We start from the raw sequence: 21,707 nt of genomic DNA, 5'->3' as shown, positions 1-21,707 counted from the left end.
TTGGACCTTTAACAAACAGCGACGGTTCCATTCACTTAAAACAAATAAAAGTCCTGGACCTGACAAAGTATATCCAACTCTGCTGAAAGAAACCTTCCTCACAACCGTATTCAATATGTCCTTGCGACAAGGCATCGTCCTTCAGATTGGAAAAAGGCTAACGTGACACCGATTTTCAAGAAAGGAGACAAAAAGTACCAGGTAATTACAGGCCCATTAGTCTAACTTCGGTTGTAAAGATCCTGCCTATCAAATCTATTAACCTTTTATAACGACCTCTTCACTGTTTATGACGTAACCAAATCACTGGACGTAGTCTATCTTGATTTCCAGGAAGCGTTTGATAAAGTCCCGCATCATAAATTACTTTACAAATTAAAGCAATGGATCGCGAATTGATTGAGCAACAGACAACAAAGAGTAGTGATTGACGGATTTAACTCAGAGTGGGCGCCGGTCACTAGTGGCGTATTATTTACATCAACGACGTGGATGTTGGACATTAGTAAATTTGCAGACGACACAAAGATTGGCAACTCGGTTCTCACTGACGAAGACAGGCAAAGCCTCCAAGAGGATTTGCACAAAATTTCAGACAAGTGCCAGGTCCTTCAATACGAAATGCGCGGCGTTAAACTCAAAAGCGTTCAATGCGTCAAAGACTTAATCGCGTCAAACCTCAAATTCTCACAGCAATGCATCGATGCAGCAAATAAAGCGAACAGAATGTTGGGCTTCATTAAAAGAAACTTTGTATTCAAGAATAAAGATGGAATATGCGGTACAGAAATTAGAAGGTGTTCAGCGTCAAACTGATCGAATGTTTTAAAATACTTAATGGTTTCACGAATGTAGACAGATCAACATTGTTTATGATCGATGACACTTTGCGCACGAGGAACAATGGTGTAAAACTCAGATGTTTTTCTTCACCAACGTTGTAGTGCGAGAATGGAATAAGCTTCCACCGTCAGTGATCCAGTGTAACACGATTGACTCCTTCAAAAATAAGCTCGACCGTCACTTCCTTCAACTTAATATCAACTAAAGTAGAAATGCAACGTTTTGGAGTCTTCTGATTACTGTAAAATCACTCTCTCTCTCTCTCTCTCTCTCTCAAAAATAGACCATAACTGTCTTTTTTTCTGTTATTCTTTCATTTGCATCCTTTTTTTAACTTGTATGAAAATGTCACCTCGTCTCACCATCCCTTAAAAATAAATAATCTAAGTCTTTTATTCTTTTATCCTTCCATTTCCATCATTTTTTTCCGGTTTGAATGGAAAAATAAACAAACTATTTTCATTAATCTCTCCCATTGATAAGAAAATTGAGTTGCAGTGTCAGATGAAAGCAGGAAAATAGTTAGTTAGTAGTTTTATTGTTTATATTCGTCCATTTGTATTATTTTTTTAACTTGGATGGAAAAATAAACAGAACACCTTTATTGATCTTTCCTATTGACAAGTAAACAAGCCCAAGGAAAGGTGTTTGACAGGAAAGTGGTCAGAGATTAAATTAACAGTGAAAGGAGAGACTGGGGTAGATGAAATTGAGAGTAGATTAGTGGAGTAGATGAAGCAAAACGATGAGGTGAGAGCAAAATAAGCACTGTTGTAACTTTGAGGAACTTGAAAGGATAAAGTTCGGATATGAGGGATTGGAGAGAGTGAGGGGAAGCAGGGAAGGAAGTGAGGAGCTTGGATTGGAGGAGGACGAGGACGAGGAGGAGGGAGAAAACTGAGCCAAAGGGGAAATTAGCAAAAACAAATACAATGAGAAGGGGTGTTATTTAAGATGAAAGGGAGGGTTTGGGGTTGAAAAGAAAACTAAACCAGACGGGAAATCAGCAAAACAAAAAGAAATCAATGAGAAGGGGTGTTATTTAAGATGGAAGGGAGGGTTTGGGGTTGAAAAGAGGTTTGAAAAGAGCAGAACATATGAAAAAAGGTCAAAGGTCAATGGACTACGAAGCTGGGTGAGGCGAATAGTGAGGTGACGGTGAGGAAGAAGAAGGAGGAGGAGGAGAGAACAAAATCAGAGTAAAAATCGGTTAAGAAGTAATGAGCAAGGACTCGATTTGAAAGGAGGGGAGGATTAGAGGGTCAGAAATACTTACTTGTTAATGAAGGGAGTAGAAATATAAGAAAGGTGTGGCTAGGCTGAAGAATATAAGGGATTAGGAAGCTGAGGTGAGGTGACGTGAGGTGAGGTGAGAGTTTGGAAGTGAGTGACGGAGCATAAAACAGGAAAATAAGGAGCAAGGAAAATGAGGCGAATTCTAAACCCGAGTGAGAGTTAGCAAAAAAGTAATGAAGATAAGTTTAATTTGGAAGGAAGTAGTGAATTAGAAGTTACTGGTGTCAATGAAGGGAGCAGAAACAGTATAAGGGGGATGATATGCTAAAAGAAAAATTAATAAGATGCAGGGTTAATATTGTAAGGGAAGGTAAGGTCAGGTGAGGGAAGGTGAGGTAGAGGCGAAGGTAAGGAAGGAGGAGCTTGAATAGGAGGAGGAGGAGGAGCAGATGGAAGACTATGCAAGAGTGGAAATCAAAATGGAAGTTCTGAGAAGATAGAGAGAGATAGATATAGATATAGATAGATATAGATAGAGAGAGAGATAGAGAGAGAGGAGGATCATAAGTTGAAAAGATGCTTAGTTGTCAAAATGGAAGTTCTGAGAAGATAGATAGAGAGAGATAGAGAGAGGAGGATCATAAGTCGAAAAGGTGCTTAGTTGTTAATGAAGGGAAGAGAAACAGAAGAGAGATGTTGCTTGAATGAAGAATAGTGGTATAAAGTGAAATGCATGATAGAGAATTAAAAGGAAAACTGGGTAGGAGGAGAAGGTTGAAAGGGAAGAAAATAATGAAAATGAGCTTGATTAGAGAAACATATAAGGAAGACTTTGTTAGATTGAAGAAGGATGGGATAAGAAGGTGAAGGTTGAGTGGAAAGAAGAAAATAATGAGAATGAGCTTGATTAGAGAAACATATAAGGAAGACTTTGTTAGATTGAAGAAGGATGGGATAAGGTGAAGGTTGAAAGGGAAGAAGAAATTGAGAATGAGCTTGATTAGAGAAACATATAAGGAAGACTTTGTTAGATTGAAGAAGGATGAGATAATGTGAAGGTTGAATGGAAAGAAGAAAATAATGAGAATGAGCTTGATTAGAGAAACATATGGGGAAGATTATTTCTCTAGTTATATTCGTGTTTCATTTTAGGAATCCGATCGTTAATTGATATAAGTAAATGATATGTCTAGTTAAATGATCCCCTTTGTGAATACTGACCCAGCGTTTCTTAATTAATACAAGGAAATGATGGGTAGAATTAGCTTTAAATTTCTCCTAATCTTCGTGTCTCTATTTAAGAACCCGCTTGTTAGTTGATATAGCTTAATGATTTTATTCGTTAATTATTGAGTGAGTTAATTAGACGAGACGTAGAATGCAGAGTCTCTTATGTGAATCTTAAGTCTAGTGCTCCTCAGTTAAACATGGGATTTTAATAGGTAGGGTCAAATCAGGTCAGAGCTCCAAATGGTCCCCCCCCCCCCCACACACACACACACCCCTTTACAGTTTCGTGATATGTGGGATTAAGTGACCTCATTCATAGCATCTGGTACAGGCAGGTCACGGCCTCCCCATCCCTCACCCTCCCTCTTTATACCAGGTCCTCGTTGTTGAAAGTGAGGTCAAAGTCAACGAGTATATATATCTGTGTTCAGTTCACTCTTGGCTGTCGAGAGAGGAGTTTATCGAGTGTGTGTTTCCCGTCTCCAGCATCGAATCTACTTCTACTGACGCCATGTAAGTATTGAAAGGGAAGATTGATAAAGTAGACAGTAAAGAGATATAGAAATGGAAAGGGAAATACATGAGAAATAGAGGAAGGGAAAGATAAGGGATATGGAAGGAGGAGGAGGAAACAAGAATCGATGGAAAATAAGAGGAAGAGAATTACATGTAGAGAGATGAGAGGTTTTGATAGATAGAGGAAGGGAAAGTTGAGAGGAAATAGGAGAAAAGTTTGAAGGGGCGATTGAGAGGTTAAGGGAAGGAAAGAAAAGGAGAAGAAGACAAAAGTTGAGAGGATCGTGAGCTCGCCTGAGTCCGCTCACTTTTAAATCTCCCGCGCTTGCGTTTCATGCGGAGGAAAATTTTGTGTCGTCATTGCGATATGGTACACTGATCCACGACATATGAAGCTTATATATATGTGGATACTTAAACTAAATAATACTCTACAATTTTCATGTGCCGAGGGAGATTGGAAATAATCGATGCAGTAATAACCATTTATGTAGGAAGTGAGAGACTTTGCAGGATTGAGTACATCATGGAATACATCAAATAAATAATACAAAAAGAAAGATGGAGAGCATTGTGAAAAGCTTTTGTCCTTGTAATAGATAATGATAGATAATTTTCGCAAGGACAATTGGTCTCTTTTATCTCCCCCGGTTAAAGTTAATGAATCAAAATTTTATACACGTTAAATACAAGTACTCATGTAATTTCACGCTATAAGGCTTGATAAGCTGATAAAATAAATTGGAGAGCATTGTGAAAAGCCTTTGTCCCAGCATATAGATCATTTTCGCAAGGATAATTAGTTAGTCTCTTTTATCTCCCCCGAGCAAAGTTAATGAATTTTATGTACGCGAAACACAAGAATTAATATAGTTTTACGGAATACGGCTTCAGAAGGTGATAAAATAAAAATAAAAGATAGATGGAAATAATTAGTTAGTCTCTTTCATCTCCCTCTGGCAAAGTTAATGAATATTATGTACGCGAAACACAAGAATTCATGTAGTCTCACGCAATAAGACTTGAGAAGGTGATAAAATTAAGCAGTAACGAACGCTGCCCGCCCGGCCGCCATATTGTCTTGGAGCAAAACAATCCCAGGGCCGCCGCGTTGCTGCCGCTGGCGGGGGATTTCTGACCAATATATGACCGATAGCCCTAAATTGCAATGCTCGGCTGATTCCCCAGTGCCTGAACCCCTGAGAGAGAGCCAGGCACGGGGGCGAGGAGGAGCAGGCCACCAACCCGCGGTAATTATATAGTGTGCATTTAATTTTCCCATCACGGGCCTAATTAACCCCTACCTGTCATTTTTTATAGGCCTATGAGACTTCTTTTACCTTATTGGACATATTTAACGTATTCAGTACACGCTAGAAGGGGTCAAAAGGATTAAATTTCCCTCATTAACTTTTCCCCGTGGGCCTGTCATTTTTTATAGCGCCATTATGCTATTTTTGAACCTTCTATGACATATTTAACGTAATGAGTACACGCTAGAAGGGGTCAGAAGCATTATATTTCCCTTCCATTGTTAGTGCCTTGGGTCTAGTTATTTCGTTGTCCTGCTCTCACGGGACTAATTAACCCTTACCTGTTACCTCCCATAGGCCTATTAGACTATTTTAACCTTGTATTTCACCTTCCCACACGTTAGAATGGGTCAAAAACGTTATATTTCCCTTCCATTGTTAGTTTCCAGGGTCCGTTTACAGTATACGTTATTTCCGGTTAATTCGTTGTTCTTCATCATGGAGTTTACTCGGCCGCCATTTCGTGAGGGTTAGGTTCGTAAGGTTAAGCTCTGAGGGTCACCATGGCCAGGGAAGGCATCAATGGCCCTGTTTCTGGCCCTGGCCCAGCGTCCATCTTGCCGCTGGCCACCGTCCACCTCGGCCCTGCAGCTGGGGGACCCTTGGCGTGGCCCCGTGCACTGTGTTGCCCCCGGGGAGGCTAAAACTCCTCCCCGTGTGTTGATGGGGGCTGTAGGGGCGAGGGGTTCATTGTCTGCTGCAGGGGAGCCATTGTTTCCCTTCAAAGATTAAGGTCATTGTTTGCTATATATTCTAAGGGGGTATGAAACTCTACACCTGGGGTACTAGAAGACATCCTGACCAATGATTCAATGTTATATTTACAGGGTGGCAGGAATTGGTTATAATTGTTTTGTCTCAACGATTGTCAGAACCACCTTGAGTCAAACAGTTTTACATCAAACTACAATAACTTATATTATCTATTAGTTATGGCACCATCATAATTATACTTCTGATCAGGGATACAAGATAAATTCATGAGCTCTCAAAGGGTGCAGGCACTTAAAGAGCTTAAGAACCACTGATCTGAGGTTAGTGTTTCCTTGAGAGAGCCTAAGAAGTTGTTGTTTCCTTTAGAAAGCCTAAGAAGTTGTTGTTTCCTTGAGAGAGCCTAAGAAGTTGTTGTTTCCTTGAGAGAGCCTAAGAAGTTGTTGTTTCCTTTAGAGAGCCTAAGAAGTTGTTGTTTCCTTTGGAGAGCCTAAGAAGTTGTTGTTTCCTTGAGAGAGCCTAAGAAGTTGTTGTTTCCTTGAGAGAGCCTAAGAAGTTGTTGTTTCCTTTAGACAGCCTAAGAAGTTGTTGTTTCCCTGAGAGAGGCTACGGCTTGGTTAGAAATCACATTAGGTTTTGTTGGTGCACTTGATAATGGATCTTTTATTTGAAATTTAGTTTAATATGGAAATATATGTAACCATCTTGCATGTGGTTAATACTGATATTGTGTTATATTTACTCTGAAGTCAGTACATTATCTAATAGCTCCTGAAAAACTGAGTAAACTTCAATTCAGTGGTGTAAGATGTTAATGAGTACAGACTTAAGTACATCACAGTTTAGCAGCGGGGGCTCGGGTCAGGTTAGGTTAGATTAGACTACCATATGCCCCTAACCTATGCAGTGAAGACATTAATATACTTCACAGTTGGCACAGGTAATAGGCTGACCCACGTGATCTGAGGTAGGTTAGCTAGATTAATTCTGCATGCAATAGGTCTTGTATTCCTCACCTGGTATACATATGCCATATATAAATGTTGGTGACCTTGGTGCTCAACTCTGCAACATAAGCCTTTGAACCTGTGTGTGTCTGCCATAGATAACACATATATCTGATAATGTACATGATGTAGTGATATGTATTCTAGGTTTTAATAGTGTGAGGCAGGGATGGAGGCAGGTTTTAAGAGATATGCCTATTTTCTAAACCATTTGTCCTCTCCGGCAGGCCCAAGTTCCCAGCGATGTCTGGCTTCATTGAGGTGGAGGCGGAGGAGAGTGAGGAGGAGGAGGAGGAGTACGATGATGATGAGAAGAAGAAACTGAAACAGCTTAAGAAGAAGTCACACATTCAGGATTCTTCCGAGGAGGATGATGAGGACGAGGAAGGTGGGTGCGATGCGGGCTGGAAATTAGATTCTAGTGTTATTGAAAGTTTGTGATGTGGAATATGTTGAGGATGTTCCCATGAGTGTGTATATAAAAGAAAAAAAATACTGTTCCTGTTAGATGCTGTTTTTGGAAGCTTATTAACTGACAAACCAAAATACGAAGTGAAGGATAAACATTCAAGGCAAAAAATCGTATTAGTAATTATATAAAGAAAGTGGAAAGCTTATATATTTCCTGTTTGGTGAGCTGTTATATCCACTGATTATAATTTTAATGACTGTTAAGTAGGACACCTCCCGAAATTGACCTATCTTTCGGCCACTCCTTTAACTCTTTTAAGATGCAGTGAGTAGTGTGCTTTTTTTCACATTTACCTTTTTTATGCCCTTGAACTGACTGCTGTAAAAATAAGGATGATAAATGAAGGTGATTTGTGTGTTCTATAAACCTTACATATATAAGAAAATAAATATAACCATTCAATAAACCATAATCACCTGTTTGTCCTGTCTATGGGCACTCCCTCGCCCTTGCTATTTATTCCATTTATTTTATCCCAACGTAAACCAAACTGATTGTGTTGCAGATGAGGAGAATAACGACTTCATCAACGACAATGTGGAGGACGATGATGAGGAGGGTGGCTCGGACAGTGAGATAGAGGGGAAGAGGAAGCGAAGGGACGACGATGATGATGACCTTGATGCTGATAACCTGGATGATGATGACCTCGACCTGATTGAAGAGAATATTGGTGTTAAGCTTGATAGGAAGGTGAGGGAAGGGGAAGGGTGTGTGTGTGGGTGATAGTGGGTGTAGTGATCTGCTTTTTCTTCTTTTTTTTCTTCTTTTTCTTCTTCTTCTTCCTCTTTTATCTATGCTCCTTTGTTTTCTATTTTTGTTTCCTTTTCTCCTCTTCCTCTTCTTTTCTTCTTCTTCTTCTTCTTCTTCTTCTTCTATTTGTTTAATATTCAAGGGCATAATAAGTTAAATGTTTATGGCAGTTACCGTGTGCTTGATTGTATTGGTTCATTTATAGCAAGAGTTGTAGGTTCAGTTGTAAGAATCCAAATGCAAATCAAGATCATTCACTCAAACGTATCAGTGTTTTTTTAGGATTTGCTTAATATTGTGTTAGTTTATTTAGGTATCCGGATGAAATGGAAAATACTTGGTAATTTTACTTGTTGGAAATAGAAATTAGAAGTATGAAAAATTATGCATCCACCATTAGTTAGATTTTCATGCAAGAGATCCCATGTAAACAAGTGTATTTGGGAGATAGAATAGTTACCCTTTTAGTAGTGTCTCCCTTACCCTTACTACTACTGAGGTGAGGAGATGATCTTTACTTGCTTGCCTGCCTCAGTGATAGAAAGAAAAAGCCAAGAGAGTTAGTATTCAAAAGGCTTCCTATTTGTTTATTCATTTTTTTACAACACACTTCACACGTCCGCTGCAACTGGCATGGATTTCGCCTTCACTGGTAGCCTGGTAACATAATACTCCCAGGTCTTTCTCTGCCTCTGTGGTGGATAGTGGAGTGCTTCCCATGGTATGTTGGTGCTGGATATCTCCCACTGGTGGTACCTGGCAACATACACTCCCAGGTCTTCTTCTCTGCTGGGTGGTGGGTGGGTGTTCCCGTGTGATTGATGGTGTGCTGGATCTCCCCTTTCACTGTGGCAGCCTGGCGCACTTCGCCACTCCCAGCTCTTTCTCTGGTGGTGGGAGTGTAACCCCAGCAACCATCTACATGCAGCAATATGGATGGAGTTTGTGGTTCTATTGGTGGTGGAGTTCATGGTTCACGTGGCTCATGGTAGTGGGGGGAGCTTCGTGGTGCAGTGGTTAGCACACTCGGCTTGGTGATGTCTTCTTGTAGGAAAATCTGCAGTCAAGGGGTTAAGTTAGAAGGGTTTTCATGTCCTGCAGTGAACTTTAACATGATGATGATGATGATGACGGGCAAACTAGTGAAATGTCGTTAACTTACATCTTTGCTTTTTTCCCCCACAGAAAAAGTTTAAGCGATTGAAGCGTATCGAGGATGACGACTCCGATAATGAAAATGAGGACATCCAGGACAAGATCAGGAATGAGATCTTCGAACACTCCGGTGATGTGAGTTGACCTTTGACCTTGGAGTTTATGAATGAATGTGTGGAGGAGTCTGTCTAAGATTTGATTAACTAACATACAATTTCACAAGCAAAGATTTCTTAACCTGGTAGCAGCGTGGATCATGTTTCTTAATGGTGAACAATGAGAAAAAATCATCCCTCACACAAACCATTTCATAATATATATCAACACATTTATGATCAGTTTGTGTATCGTCTATTTTTGGGGGGGTTAAATCATGGCATAAATTTGGCCCGTCGCTGGTACACGGTAAAGCCACAAATTTGGCCCGTCGCTGCTACCGGGTTAAGTATGGTAGGGGGAAAAAAATGTGCATACAAAATCAGTAGAATTTTCACTTTGTCCTAACCACATATGCAACTTTAACCTATGCCCACAACTTTAACCCAGTATCAGCGCCGGGCCAAATAAACCCCCCAAAATAGAAGATGCTTAAACTGATATATGATTTGCGTGAGTGAGGATTTTTTCTCATAAATTCGGTTAGAGGACCCTTCAAGAAACACGATCCCCACAGCTACCCAGTTAACTTTACCCTTATCTAACCTCGCATCATCTCTCAGGAGGATGAAGATGGCACCTCCCAAGCCCACCACGCACCCCAGCAGCCCGAGACTTACCCTTCAGACGAGGAGGAGGATGGCGAGTTTGCTGACGAGATGTTCATTGTGGACGAGGAGGGCAAACCATATGCCCGTCAGAAGAAGAAGCCGGTGTTCGAGGACGAGGGGCTGGAGGCGGCCAGGGACATCTTCGGTTGTGACTTCGACTATGGGGAGTTTGAGCAGTATGAAGGTGAGGGATTACGGCTTCTTGCTTTAGGGATTTTTATGGGTTGTTTTGTTAAGTGTTTTTTATGAACCATGAACGATAGAAGATTGACTATAAGGTGATTCATAGCAGTAGAGGTCACATTTTTGCTCATAGGAAGTTTGAACAGTGTAAAGGTGAGGGATTACGGCTTCTTGCTTTAGGGATTTGGATGGGTCGTTTTGTTAGTGTTTTTTTATGAGACGGGAACAATAGAAGGTTGACTTTAAAGTGATTCAAAGCAGTAGAGGTCACATTTTTGCTCATAGGAAGTTTGAACAGTGTGATAGTGAGGGGTAACTTCTTTTGTTTAGTGGGTTGGATTGCATAAGTGTTGTTTAATCTAGCTTCAGTATGTTCTTTAAGCCTTTTCACTTGTCCAGATATGACATGCAGACAAAACAAAAAGCTGGGACTGACTATATAGAAATGAAAACAGAAAATTGATAGAAAAAATATTGAAGAAAAGAAAAGACTGCCATGATCTGTTTAAGAATGACATTGTTTTTAGTGAAGAGTCTAGACACATCGCTTTCATAAACATCATTCTAGTGGAAATATACATTTTTTTTCTGCAGACTGGAATGAGAAGTGGAGTTTGTATTTTGTTTGTAGAAATGAAAAAACTCCCATGATCTGCTTAAGAATGACATTGTTTCTAGTGAAGAGTCTAGACACATCGCTTTCATAATCATTCTAGTGGAAACATACATTTTTTTTCTGCAGACTGGAATGAGAAGTGGAGTTTGTATTTTGTTTGTAGAAATGAAAAGACTGCCATGAACTGCTTAAGGATGACATTGTTTTTAGTGAAGGGTCTAGACACATCACATAAACATCATTCTACTAGAGATACACATTTTTTTTTTCTGCAGACTGGAATGAGAAATGAAGTTTGTACTATAGAATTTATTAACTGTATTATTTATTTCCTACTAAAGAATATACTTACGCTCACTTATGCTTTGGCTATCTCGTAAACAGTTCCAGTTGATATATTTATTTTAACGCTAATACCCACTTCCTTTACTGCAGACTGGGAGGAGGAGGATGATGACGAGGCGGAGGATGATGAGTACGAGGAGGACGAGGACGGGGAGGCCAGGGAGAGGAGGAGGAGCAGGAAGGAGCGTAGGAAGCAGGTTAAGAAATCCATCTATGAGGTAAGGATCTGACAGAGAGAGAGAGAGAGAGAGAGAGAGAGAGAGAGAGAGAGGGAGAGGGTGCAGGGTAGGTGTGAGGTAAGGTAGAGGGATGGAGGAAAAACAGAGGAACGTTGAGAGAAATGAAGGGAGATAAAAAGACATGTGCAGTTAGAGGCAACCATACATATTGAAGACTTTGTTTAGCCATAAGTCGGGAGAGCAACGGAGAATGACATAGGCAGTTTGTTTAGAAGGGAGACTATAAAAACATAAAAACTATGAAAAGCAGAACCACTTAATCCATCCGCTGCGATTGGCACAGACTTGGCATTCACTGGTAGCCTGGTAACGTATACTCCCAGGTCTTTCTCTGCCTCTGTGGTGGATAGTGGAGTGTTGCTGCAGCCACTTCCTGCTCGATTCCTGTAGCTTGGTGATGTCTTCTGGTAGGGAATCTGCAGTCATGGGGTTAAAACAATAAGCAAGCAATACTGAAACTTCCTCCCCACAGGTGTTTGAACCGAGTGAGCTGGAGCGGGGCCACCTCACCGACCAGGATCATGAGATACGCAAGCTGGACATGCCCGAGAGGTTCCAGCTGCGGCAGATCCCAGTGACAAGGACCAGGGGCGAGGGAGATGACCGCGCCGCCGACAAGGAGCTGGACCAGGAGGCGAAGTGGATCTACCATCACGCCTTCTTCCGCCCCTTCATCTCCAACCAGGTGGGCGTGGATTTATTTATTTATTTATTTATTTATTTTTTTTTTACTTTTTCATTTTTATATTTTTTTTGCAGTAATGGAAGCAGCTCAAGGGCACCAATTAAATCCACGAAGCTTAGTTATGGTTGTTATTTTAATCATTATCTTAGTTTACCTTGATTTTTTTTACCTTTTCTTCTTCATTCAAGTCCCGTTTTCTTTATCTTCGTGTTTCCTTTCGCTTCCTCTCAAAATACATAGATAATTACATAGACTTCCTTTGTTTGTTGTTTCTCCCTGTCTATTGTAACTATCCTCCTTCACTACCTCCTAAAGAGTGTATCCTTCTTTTCCACTGTTCCTTTTAGTTTCCCATCAAAATGCATAAGACTCATCGTTTTCCCTTACCATCTAATATGTCTGTCCTGCACTGTTTCCTTTGGTGTCCCCTAAAAATACATCTTCCTTATGCTTTATCATCAACACCTTATCTCTCCACCACCCAGCAGTGAATGGGTACCAGGTATTAATTCCTTCCCCTTCTGTCTCTCTCCGGCATAGGACCACAGATGTTGCGCCAACTAAACAAAACTTTCCAACTTGCCGTACTTCACTGTTTCCTTTGGTGTCCCCTAAAAAACTCATCTTCCTTATGCTTGATCATCAACACTATCTCTCCACCCAATAGGAGGGTCGTGAGGAGGCCCGGCAGCGCTCCAGGCGAGACATCAACATGATTCAGAAGATCTACAATGCCCTTGACCTGATGAGGAACTCTACGTGTGAGGTTCCCTTCATCGCCTTCTACAGGAAAGAGGAGGTGCAGCCCGAACTGAACATCCATGACCTGTGGAAGGTGTACCAGTGGGATGAGAAGGTATGTAGCTCTACCATTGTTACTTCAGGGGTTGAATTAAGGGATTTTTAAGGTAGATTTGCGTAGCTGTTCAGTTGTTACTTCTGGGGTTGAATTAAGGGATTTTTATGGTAGATTTGCGTAGCTGTTCTGTTGTTACTTCAGGGGTTGAATGAAGGGAGTTTTATGGTAGATTTGCATAGCTGTTCTGTTGTTACTTCAGGGGTTGAATTAAGGGATTTTCATGGTAGATTTGCATAGCTGTTCTGTTGTTACTTCAGGGGTTGAATTAAGGGATTTTCATGGTAGATTTGCGTAGCTGTTCTGTTGTTACTTCAGGGGTTGAATTAAGGGATTTTCATGGTAGATTTGCGTAGCCCTTCTGTTGTTACTTCAGGGGTTGAATTAAGGGATTTGTATGGTTGATTGAGTTTTTAGGGCATTCATAAAGGATATCTAACAATTATTGGTCATAGATTTTGTTTTTTATTGATATACTTTCTGTAGCTCTATTACCATACATAATGCATTAGCTATCTCTCATGGTTACTTTCAATACCAGGTAGTTATTGATTCGCCATAATGAAAATTTGTTCATGTCATAATTTTATAGTAAAGGGAAATGTCGTTTAATTAGATTACTGAAACACCTATTACACTTCAAGCTATTGTTTTCTATACCCTATGCCTTGTTTTACTCAGAGCTCTCCTTTGCTGAACCCCCCTCTTAACCACCTTGTCTCGGCAGTGGTGTCAACTCAAAAGCCGCAAAGAGAACCTACGCGCGAGGTTCCAGATGATGGCTGAGTACCAGGGCGACCTCATCATGAAGGACCTGGACGCCCCACTGCCTGAGAATATGCGAATGCTGAAGGAGGAGGACATAGAGAGGTGAGGGAGAGGATAGATGGATAGAGGATAGATTGTTTTCTTATTTTTTTGTTTATTGTTACAGGAGCTGCCAGCCGACTTGTCCCTGGAGTTTACGTTCATATCTGTGTATTCATATATTAAAACTGCTATCTGAAATATCTGTTGATTTATACAGATGTGTCAAAATTATCTTTTTTAACCCGGTAGCAGCGACGGGCCAAATTTGTGGCTTTACCGTGTAGCAGCGACGGGCCAAATTTGTGGCTTTACTGTGTAGCAGCGATGGGCCAAATTTGTGGCTTTACCGTGTAGCAGCGATGGGCCAAATTTGTGGCTTTACTGTGTAGCAGCGATGGGCCAAATTTGTGGCTTTACCGTGTAGCAGCGATGGGCCAAATTTGTGGCTTTACCGTGTAGCAGCGACAGGCCAAATTTGTGCCATGGTATAAACCCCCCAAAAATAGATGATGCATAAACTGATCACAAATGCTTTGATATGTGTTATGAAGTGGTTTGTGTGAGTGATGATTTTTTCTCATTTTTCTCGCTTAGAGGGACCGTTAAGAAACATGATCCCTGCTGCTTCCGGGTTAAAGTTTTCATATCTGCGTATTCATATATTAAAACTGCAATCTGAATTTTCCATTTATTTATACAGATGTGTCAAAATTATCATTATTAATCTGCATTGTGTGTATTCAAATATTTATCTTGCATACACAATCACCATTCATTGATATGTAAAAAAAAAATGTGTTCGAAATTTCATCGTTGCCAGATTGTTTTCTATTGATATACTTTCTGTAGCTCTATTGCCATACATAATGCATTAGCTATCTCTCATGGTTACTTTCAATACCAGGTAGTTATTGAATCTCTCAGAGCATAGTATTTACCTGTTTCTGACACCTAACTATTGCCAAGAAACATCAGAATCTAACTCTTTTAACAATAACTATAAATTCGTTTCGTTATTGGAGCCCAGAAAACGGTTTGGGGGTAGGAAGTCAGGAAATATAATCAGCTGAGTACAACAATCTGGCAACATTGATTAGAATCCTTTGATCAATGTGTGTTTATGTGTGTGCTTCAGGATTGAGGAGATTGAGACCTCGGAGCAGTTCAATGACCACTACAAGCACTTCCTGCTGTACTATGGCAAGGACCAGCCGGCCATGCGGGATCACATGAAGGCACGGCGCAGGGAGCAGCGACCTACCACCAGGATCGTCAAGGTCAGCGGCGACGGAGATACACTTTGTTATTGTTTTGCTTAAATCGTTTTCTTAGGATTTTTTCTTTACGAGTCAGGAACAAAAGATGGTTGACTATCACGTGATTCAAAGCAGGAGGAGGGTATCAGGACATCTCTCCTCCCGAAATTGACCTCTCTTTCGGCCACCTCTTTTGATTCTTTTTTTTTTTTAAGAGCAGCGAGTAGCGGGCTTTTTTTATTATTGTTTCCTATTTTTGTGTGCCCTTGAGCTGTCTCCTTTGTTGTAAAAAAAAAAAATTAGAGGTCATATGAAGATACACTCTTTGCTATTGTGTTCTTTATGTTGTTTTCTTATCATGTTAATCATGTTAGTAATTCTTTGCTTTCCCTTACAACAGGTCATGCGAAAAGTGAGGAGAAAGAAGAAGAAGAAGAAGAAGAGCCACCTGATCGTTGAGGATGACGAGGAAGAGGAGGGAAAGAACAAGGAAGGAGAGGAGAATGAGAAGGAGAAGGAAAAGGAGAAGGAGAATGAGAATGAGGAGGAGGGAGAGAAAACAGGAGAGAACGGAGAGACAGAGAAGACCATGGACGTCGATGGCGAGGAGGGGGAGAAGGAGAAGGAGGACGGAGAAGAGACAGCGGAGAAAAGCCAGGAAGACGCCGAGAAGGAGAAGGAGAAGGAAAAAGAAAAGGAGAAGGAGAAAGAGAAGGAAGATGGCGAGGATGACGACGACGAGGAGGAGGAGGAGGAAGAGGAGGTTGAGACGGAGGTGGAGGAGGAGGTGGAGGAGGAGAACCAAGAGGTGGAGGAGGACCAGGAGGCTCTGAAGAAGGCTGTGCGGAGACACGAGTATGAGCTCCTGAGGAAGGCCGGAATTGGTGAGTGGATTGTTTACATTTTTCCTCGACAGTAATTTTTTTTTTTTTTTCTTTTTTTTTTTTTTTTTGTGTGTGTGTGTGTGTGTGTGTGTGTGTGTGTGTGTGTGTGTGTGTTGATGTTCGCTCCCGACTTCTTCCACTGAGGTATAAAAAAAAATCCTATTAATAAAAAAAACAGGTCTTGAGCTAGTGAAATCCCCTCCCCTTTTTCCTTCATAACTAAACACTCTACATTTCCATTCATTACATAGCTGTTAAGAAGGAGAAAGGGATGTGCCTGCTTGTCGGTTTATGAGAAGAACATTTATCCGTACAAACAAAACCTGATGATGTACATTTTCCCGTCGTTTCAGAATCCCTCACGAAGAAGTTCGGTTTGACCCCAGAGCAGTTCGGGGAGAATCTTCGCGACAACTACCAGCGTTTTGATGTGGAACAGTGCCAGGAGGACCCCATGAAGGAGGCCGAGGAGTTTTTGTCCAAGTGAGTGTTGGCATGTTGTGTTTGTCTCTTCGGTGTTGCTGTGTTGCATTGAGAATTATATTTACCGAGGTGTTGCTCTGTTGTGGGGTGCAGTATTTATTTGTCCAAGGTAGTGTTGCTGTGTTGCATAGAGAATTATATTTGCCCAGGTGTTGCTGTGTTGTGGGGCGGAGTATTTTTTTGTCCTAGGAAGTGTTGCTGTGTTGCATAGAGAATTATATTTGCCCAGGTGTTGCTCTGTTGTGGGGCGCAGTATTTATTTGTCCAAGGTAGTGTTGCTGTGTTGCATAGAGAATTATATCCACCCAGGTGTTGCTGTGTTGTGGGGTGGAGTATTTATTTGTCCAAGGAAGTGTTGCTGTGTTGGGTTGGGAAAGAGTGTTTGTCCACCAAGTACATTTTCAAGCATTATCTCAATTTTCCAGTTCCCATTTCCCTGTGTTAGTACTATTTAGGTTGGTGTATATGGCTTGGCAAACACAACCTACACACACTACATTTCCATTCATTATATAGCTGTTAATAAGTAGAAACGCATGATAGAAAGTAAATTTATGTAGATTCTCATAAGCATTGCATACCTCAAGGAGTAACTTTATATTTATTGCAAGCCATTTCAGTTTAGTTTACAAAAATATCCCTAGCTATACACCATATACCTTTAATTAGTAGATAAAAGATTAATATATACACACATCCTCAGTCTGGCTCTCCCATTTCAAGGAACCAATTTCAGTTTATAATGTTTAATAACCACCACTTTCCATCTCTCCCCCAGGATGTGCAGCACCCCAGAGCGTGTGCTGGAGGCGGCTGTCAGGATGGTCGGGTGGCAGCTGGCGTGTGACCCCCTCGTCCGCCGCACCCTTCGAGAGGCCTACTTTGAGCGTTCAAGGATCAGCTGTCGGCCCACTACACAGGGCGTGAAGGTCATTGACGAGCACCACCCGCTCTACGCCGTCAAGTACCTTAAGGACAAGCCCGTGACTGACCTCCAGGGTGACCAGTTCTTGCGGCTGAAGTGTGGCGTCGAGGACAAGTTCATGACCATCAGCCTCGGGGATACCATGGAGGGCAACACCACCACCAACTTCCTGGACGAGGTGAAGCAGCTCTACTACAAGGATGAGTTCTCGCAGGTCGTACAGGACTGGAATGAGCTGCGAGGGCGCGCTGTGACCTTCGCCTACAAGCGGGTCATCGAGGACTTGAAGAGGGAGCTATCACAACGGCTGCTGCAGGAGGCCCGGGACCACGTGACCGAGCAGTGTTGCAGCAAACTCTACAACTGGATCAAGATTGCCCCCTATGACCCTGGTGACTTCTCAGACGAGGATGCCGATGACTGGGACACCTCCAAGGGCTTCCGGGTGTTTGCCGTTTCCTTCGTCCCTGACCTCTCCCAGGCTGCCTTCGGGTGCTGCATCGACATAGACGGCGACTGCTGCGAGTACATCCGCCTCCCTCATCTCCTGAAGCGCCGTAATGCCTACAATGAGCGCGACGCCATGGCCAAGGAGAATGACATCCGCCGCATGCAGGATTTTATCATCCGCCGGAAGCCTCACGTCATAGCTGTGAGCGGGGAGTGTCGGGATGCTCTCATGGTGAAGGAGGACCTCATTCAGATCCTCAAGGACTTGGAGGAGCAGGAGCAGTTCCCTAAGATCAACGTGGAGATCATTGAGAATAACCTCGCCGACATCTACTCCATGTCCAAGAAGGGTGAGTCGGACTTCCTCGACTACCCTCCACTGCTCCGCCAATCCATCTCCATCGGGCGCCGCGTCCAGGACCCCCTCATTGAGTTCTCCCAGCTGTGTAATCCCGATGAGGAGCTTCTCAATATCAAGTTCCACCCCTTGCAGGATCAACTCAACTCCTCAGAGCTGCTCAATGCCCTCTACACGGAGTTTGTCAATAGGTAAGACGGTTTTTCACTTTTTTTATTTATTTATTTATTATATTTTTAGACAGCAGAGGAGTCAGTTCAAGGGCATAAAAAAAGGAAGCAAATGTTTAAAAAAAAAAGCCTGATACTCACTTCTAAAAAGAGTTAGAGGAGTGGCCGAAAGATAGGTCAATTTCAGGAGGATTCATTCACTCATTTAGTCAAACAACAAATCCATCATGCAGTGAGACATTTATGAATAGCTTCAGTAACTTTATCATCCCTCTTTATCATCTGTTTATCTTCTTTTCCCGACAGGACGAACGAGGTGGGGGTGGACCTGAACCGTGCCGTGGCCTACCCTTACACCCAGAACCTAGTCCAGTTTGTCTGTGGGCTGGGGCCGAGGAAGGCTAACCTGCTCATCAAGAACATGAAGCAGAACAACCAGCGGCTGGAGAACAGGAACCAGCTGGTCGTCAACTTCCACATGGGTCCCAAGGTGTTCATCAACTGTGCCGGGTTCATCAAGATCGACACCAATGCTCTCGGCGACAGTGAAAACTACATCGAGGTATTGGACTCCACCCGCATCCACCCAGAGGCATATGACTGGGCAAGGAAGATGGCTGTTGATGCCTTGGAGTACGAGGAGGAGGAGGGGAAGCCAGCAGAAGCACTGGAGGAGATCTTGGAAACTCCTGAGAGGCTGAGTGAGTTGGATCTGGAGGCCTTCGCTACAGAGCTGCAGAATCAGGGCTTTGGTAAGAAGAACACGACCTTGTATGACATCAGGCATGAGCTCAACCACAGGTACAAGGACTTCCGGCTGCCCTTCAGGTCCCCAACACCGGAGGAGATCTTCAACATCCTCACGAAGGAGTCTCCAGAAACCTTTTACGTTGGGAAGCTTGTCCAAGTCTATGTTGCCAACTTCATCCACCGTAAGCCTCGTGGAGACCAGCTGGACAACGCTAATCCTGTCAGGAATGAGGAGACTGGGTTGTGGCAGTGTCCATTCTGTCTCAAGAACGATTTCCCGGAGCTGAGTGAGGTGTGGAACCATTTTGACGCTGGTGACTGCCCCGGCCAGGCCATTGGTATCAGAGTCCGCCTGGATAATGGCATATCAGGCTTCATCAGCATAAAGAATCTGTCCGACAAGACCGTCACCAACCCGGCCGAGAGAGTGCGGAGAGACGGCCTGGTGCTCTGCCGCATCATGAAGATTGACCCTGAAAAGTTCTCCGTTGAGCTGACCTCGAGAACTTCCGACCTCCAGGACAGAGACAGCAAGTGGAAGCCCCCGAAGGACCCTTACTATGATGTCGAGGCTGAGGAGAAGGACCTGAACATGGACCGTAAGAGGAAGGACAAGAAGAAGACGCAGTACCAGAAGCGTGTCATCGCCCATCCGTCCTTCAGGAACATTGACTACAACGAGGCGGAGAAGGTCATGCAGACGCTGGAGCAGGGCGAGGTCATCATCCGACCCTCCAGCAAGGGCATCGACCACCTCACAGCCACGTGGAAGGTCACGGACGGTATCTGTCAGCACATAGACATCCAGGAGCAGGACAAGCAGAATGACTTCTCCCTGGGGCAGAAGCTGTGGATCGGCTCGGAGGAGTTTGAGGATCTGGATGAAATCATAGCTCGCTACATCACTCCAATGGCGGTCAACGTGCGTCAGATCCTGGAGTACAAGTATTACAAGGAGTCCATCTCTGGCAGCAAGGAGAAGGCCTCAGAGTTACTCAAGGAGGAGAAGAAGAAGAACCCCAAGACCATTCCCTACATCTTCTCTCCCAGCAAGGAGCTGCCGGGCAAGTTCCTGCTGTCATACCTCCCCCGCACCAAGGTGATCCACGAGTACGTCACGGTCACCCCCGAAGGGTTCAAGTTCCGCCAGCGCATGCAGCACCCCAACCTGGCCGGCCTCCTCAAGTGGTTCAAGCAGAACTTCCGCCGGGCAGTGCCGGGGGCCACGCCGGGCATGATGTCCACCCGCACACCCTACATGGGCGGCACCACGCCCAACCTGATCGGAGTGGACGCCTCCACCATCCAGAAGGTGGCACAAAACCTCAACCCCCACATGCTGCACAACCTGTCCCAGGCCGCCACCAACACCCCCTACGGCGCCCACACACCTGGGGCATTCTCACAGGGCTACTCCAACTACGCCAACACCCCCTACACCCCCTCGGGCCAGACCCCCTTCATGACCCCCTACGCCACCCCCGGGCCCTCCACCACTCCGCGCTACGGCTCCCAGACCCCCGTGTACGGCAGCACGGGTAACCGCACACCCTCGCACCGGCCCGCTGGTGCCCACGCCTCGCAGACACCGCGCTCCATCCCCACGGTCAGCAGCCGCAACGAGCAGATGGACTGGAAGCTGGCGGCGGCGGCGTGGATGCAGGCCAAGGGTAGCACCAGCGGCCACGCCAGCGGCGGGAGGATGACGCCGCGCCACCACGACAGCGGCCGCAGCACACCACGCTACTCCGACACCTCGCGCTACTCCGCCAGCCCCCGCTACCATGACGACGGGTCCCGCCGCACGCCGCGCTACGAGGACCGCACGCCGCGCCCCTACCATGACTACGACAACCCCCGCGCCACGCCACGCTCAGCCCGCTCCACGCCCAAGACCATCCACTCCCCCGCCAACATGAGCATCGGCGGGGACCAGACGCCCCTCTACGACGAGTGAGGCGCCTCCCCCCCAACTGCCATGCCCGCCCCCCTGACCTCATACTCCACCCTCCCTGCCCCTACCCTCCCTCCTCCCCTGCCCTGGAGCTAGACTTAACTTATGGTATTATAAGGTTGGGATTTTCCTATGACATAATGTTGTTAATGTGTATAACAGTGTAGTTGTCTTTTCATTAATTTCCTTATCGTATGTCCCCATACTCTTATATTTTATATCTATATAAACTCTTGGTAACTGTAGTGGTGATGATATTTACATACAAATACCCAGTTGGGTGTTTTTTTGCATTACTATGCTTGTAAGAGTGACTACTGTATTACCAAGGCTCCTTAGAAAGCTACTGTGATCTGTTCAATACAGGTGAAACGTGCGTGTGTGTGTCCTTACCCTTACCTCGGCTACCCTCACTTGCATTTGTTTCTTAGGTGTTGCTGTGTTGCATAGAGAATTATATTTACCGAAGTGTTGCTCTGTCTGTATTATAAGACTTTCGCTTCGCACATCATCTATTACTGAAGGCTAAGGAGTGGGTCATTCGGGTTCTAATGAGTGCTTCTTGAGGTTCACGGTACAGAAGAAGGGTCACACTACCACCAGGGTCATAAAACTACTACTGAAAATGCACACAACTCCTACGAAAGCGCTGTCAAATATGTGTTCTTGGGTGGCGAAATGTCTTGAAATACGCCCAAAATGAGTCGGCAAACGATCTTTTATGTGAATACTTATCTGCC

General features: G+C 43.8%; 1 protein-coding gene across 1 annotated transcript; it reads left to right on the top strand.

Moving 5' to 3' along the window:
- Positions 1-4,893: 4,893 nt before the first annotated feature.
- LOC126983294 (transcription elongation factor SPT6-like) lies at positions 4,894-21,343 on the top strand. The gene is made up of 14 exons (XM_050835957.1): positions 4,894-5,075; positions 7,084-7,244; positions 7,834-8,021; positions 9,267-9,371; positions 9,956-10,187; positions 11,238-11,365; positions 11,859-12,071; positions 12,739-12,927; positions 13,655-13,797; positions 14,873-15,014; positions 15,394-15,877; positions 16,231-16,360; positions 17,139-18,284; positions 18,570-21,343. Exons 2-14 carry the CDS (start codon positions 7,100-7,102, stop codon positions 20,968-20,970), a joined length of 5,646 nt encoding a protein of 1,881 aa, XP_050691914.1. The 5' UTR covers positions 4,894-5,075; positions 7,084-7,099; the 3' UTR covers positions 20,971-21,343.
- The last annotated feature ends 364 nt before the right edge of the window (positions 21,344-21,707 follow it).

This window comes from Eriocheir sinensis, chromosome 53 (assembly GCF_024679095.1).
Source record: "Eriocheir sinensis breed Jianghai 21 chromosome 53, ASM2467909v1, whole genome shotgun sequence".
Classification (NCBI taxonomy): domain Eukaryota; kingdom Metazoa; phylum Arthropoda; class Malacostraca; order Decapoda; family Varunidae; genus Eriocheir; species Eriocheir sinensis.
Note: the sequence above shows the minus strand (reverse complement) of the source record. Positions and strands in the feature narration are given on the sequence as shown.

Coding starts and splice junctions, on each gene's coding strand:
- LOC126983294 (XM_050835957.1), top strand. CDS start 7,100: ATGTCTGGCTTCATTGAGGTGGAGGCGGAGGAGAGTGAGGAGGAGGAG. Junction 12,928..13,654: donor TGTACCAGTGGGATGAGAAG/GTATGTAGCTCT, acceptor TTGTCTCGGCAG/TGGTGTCAACTCAAAAGCCG. Junction 16,361..17,138: donor GCCGAGGAGTTTTTGTCCAA/GTGAGTGTTGGC, acceptor TCTCTCCCCCAG/GATGTGCAGCACCCCAGAGC.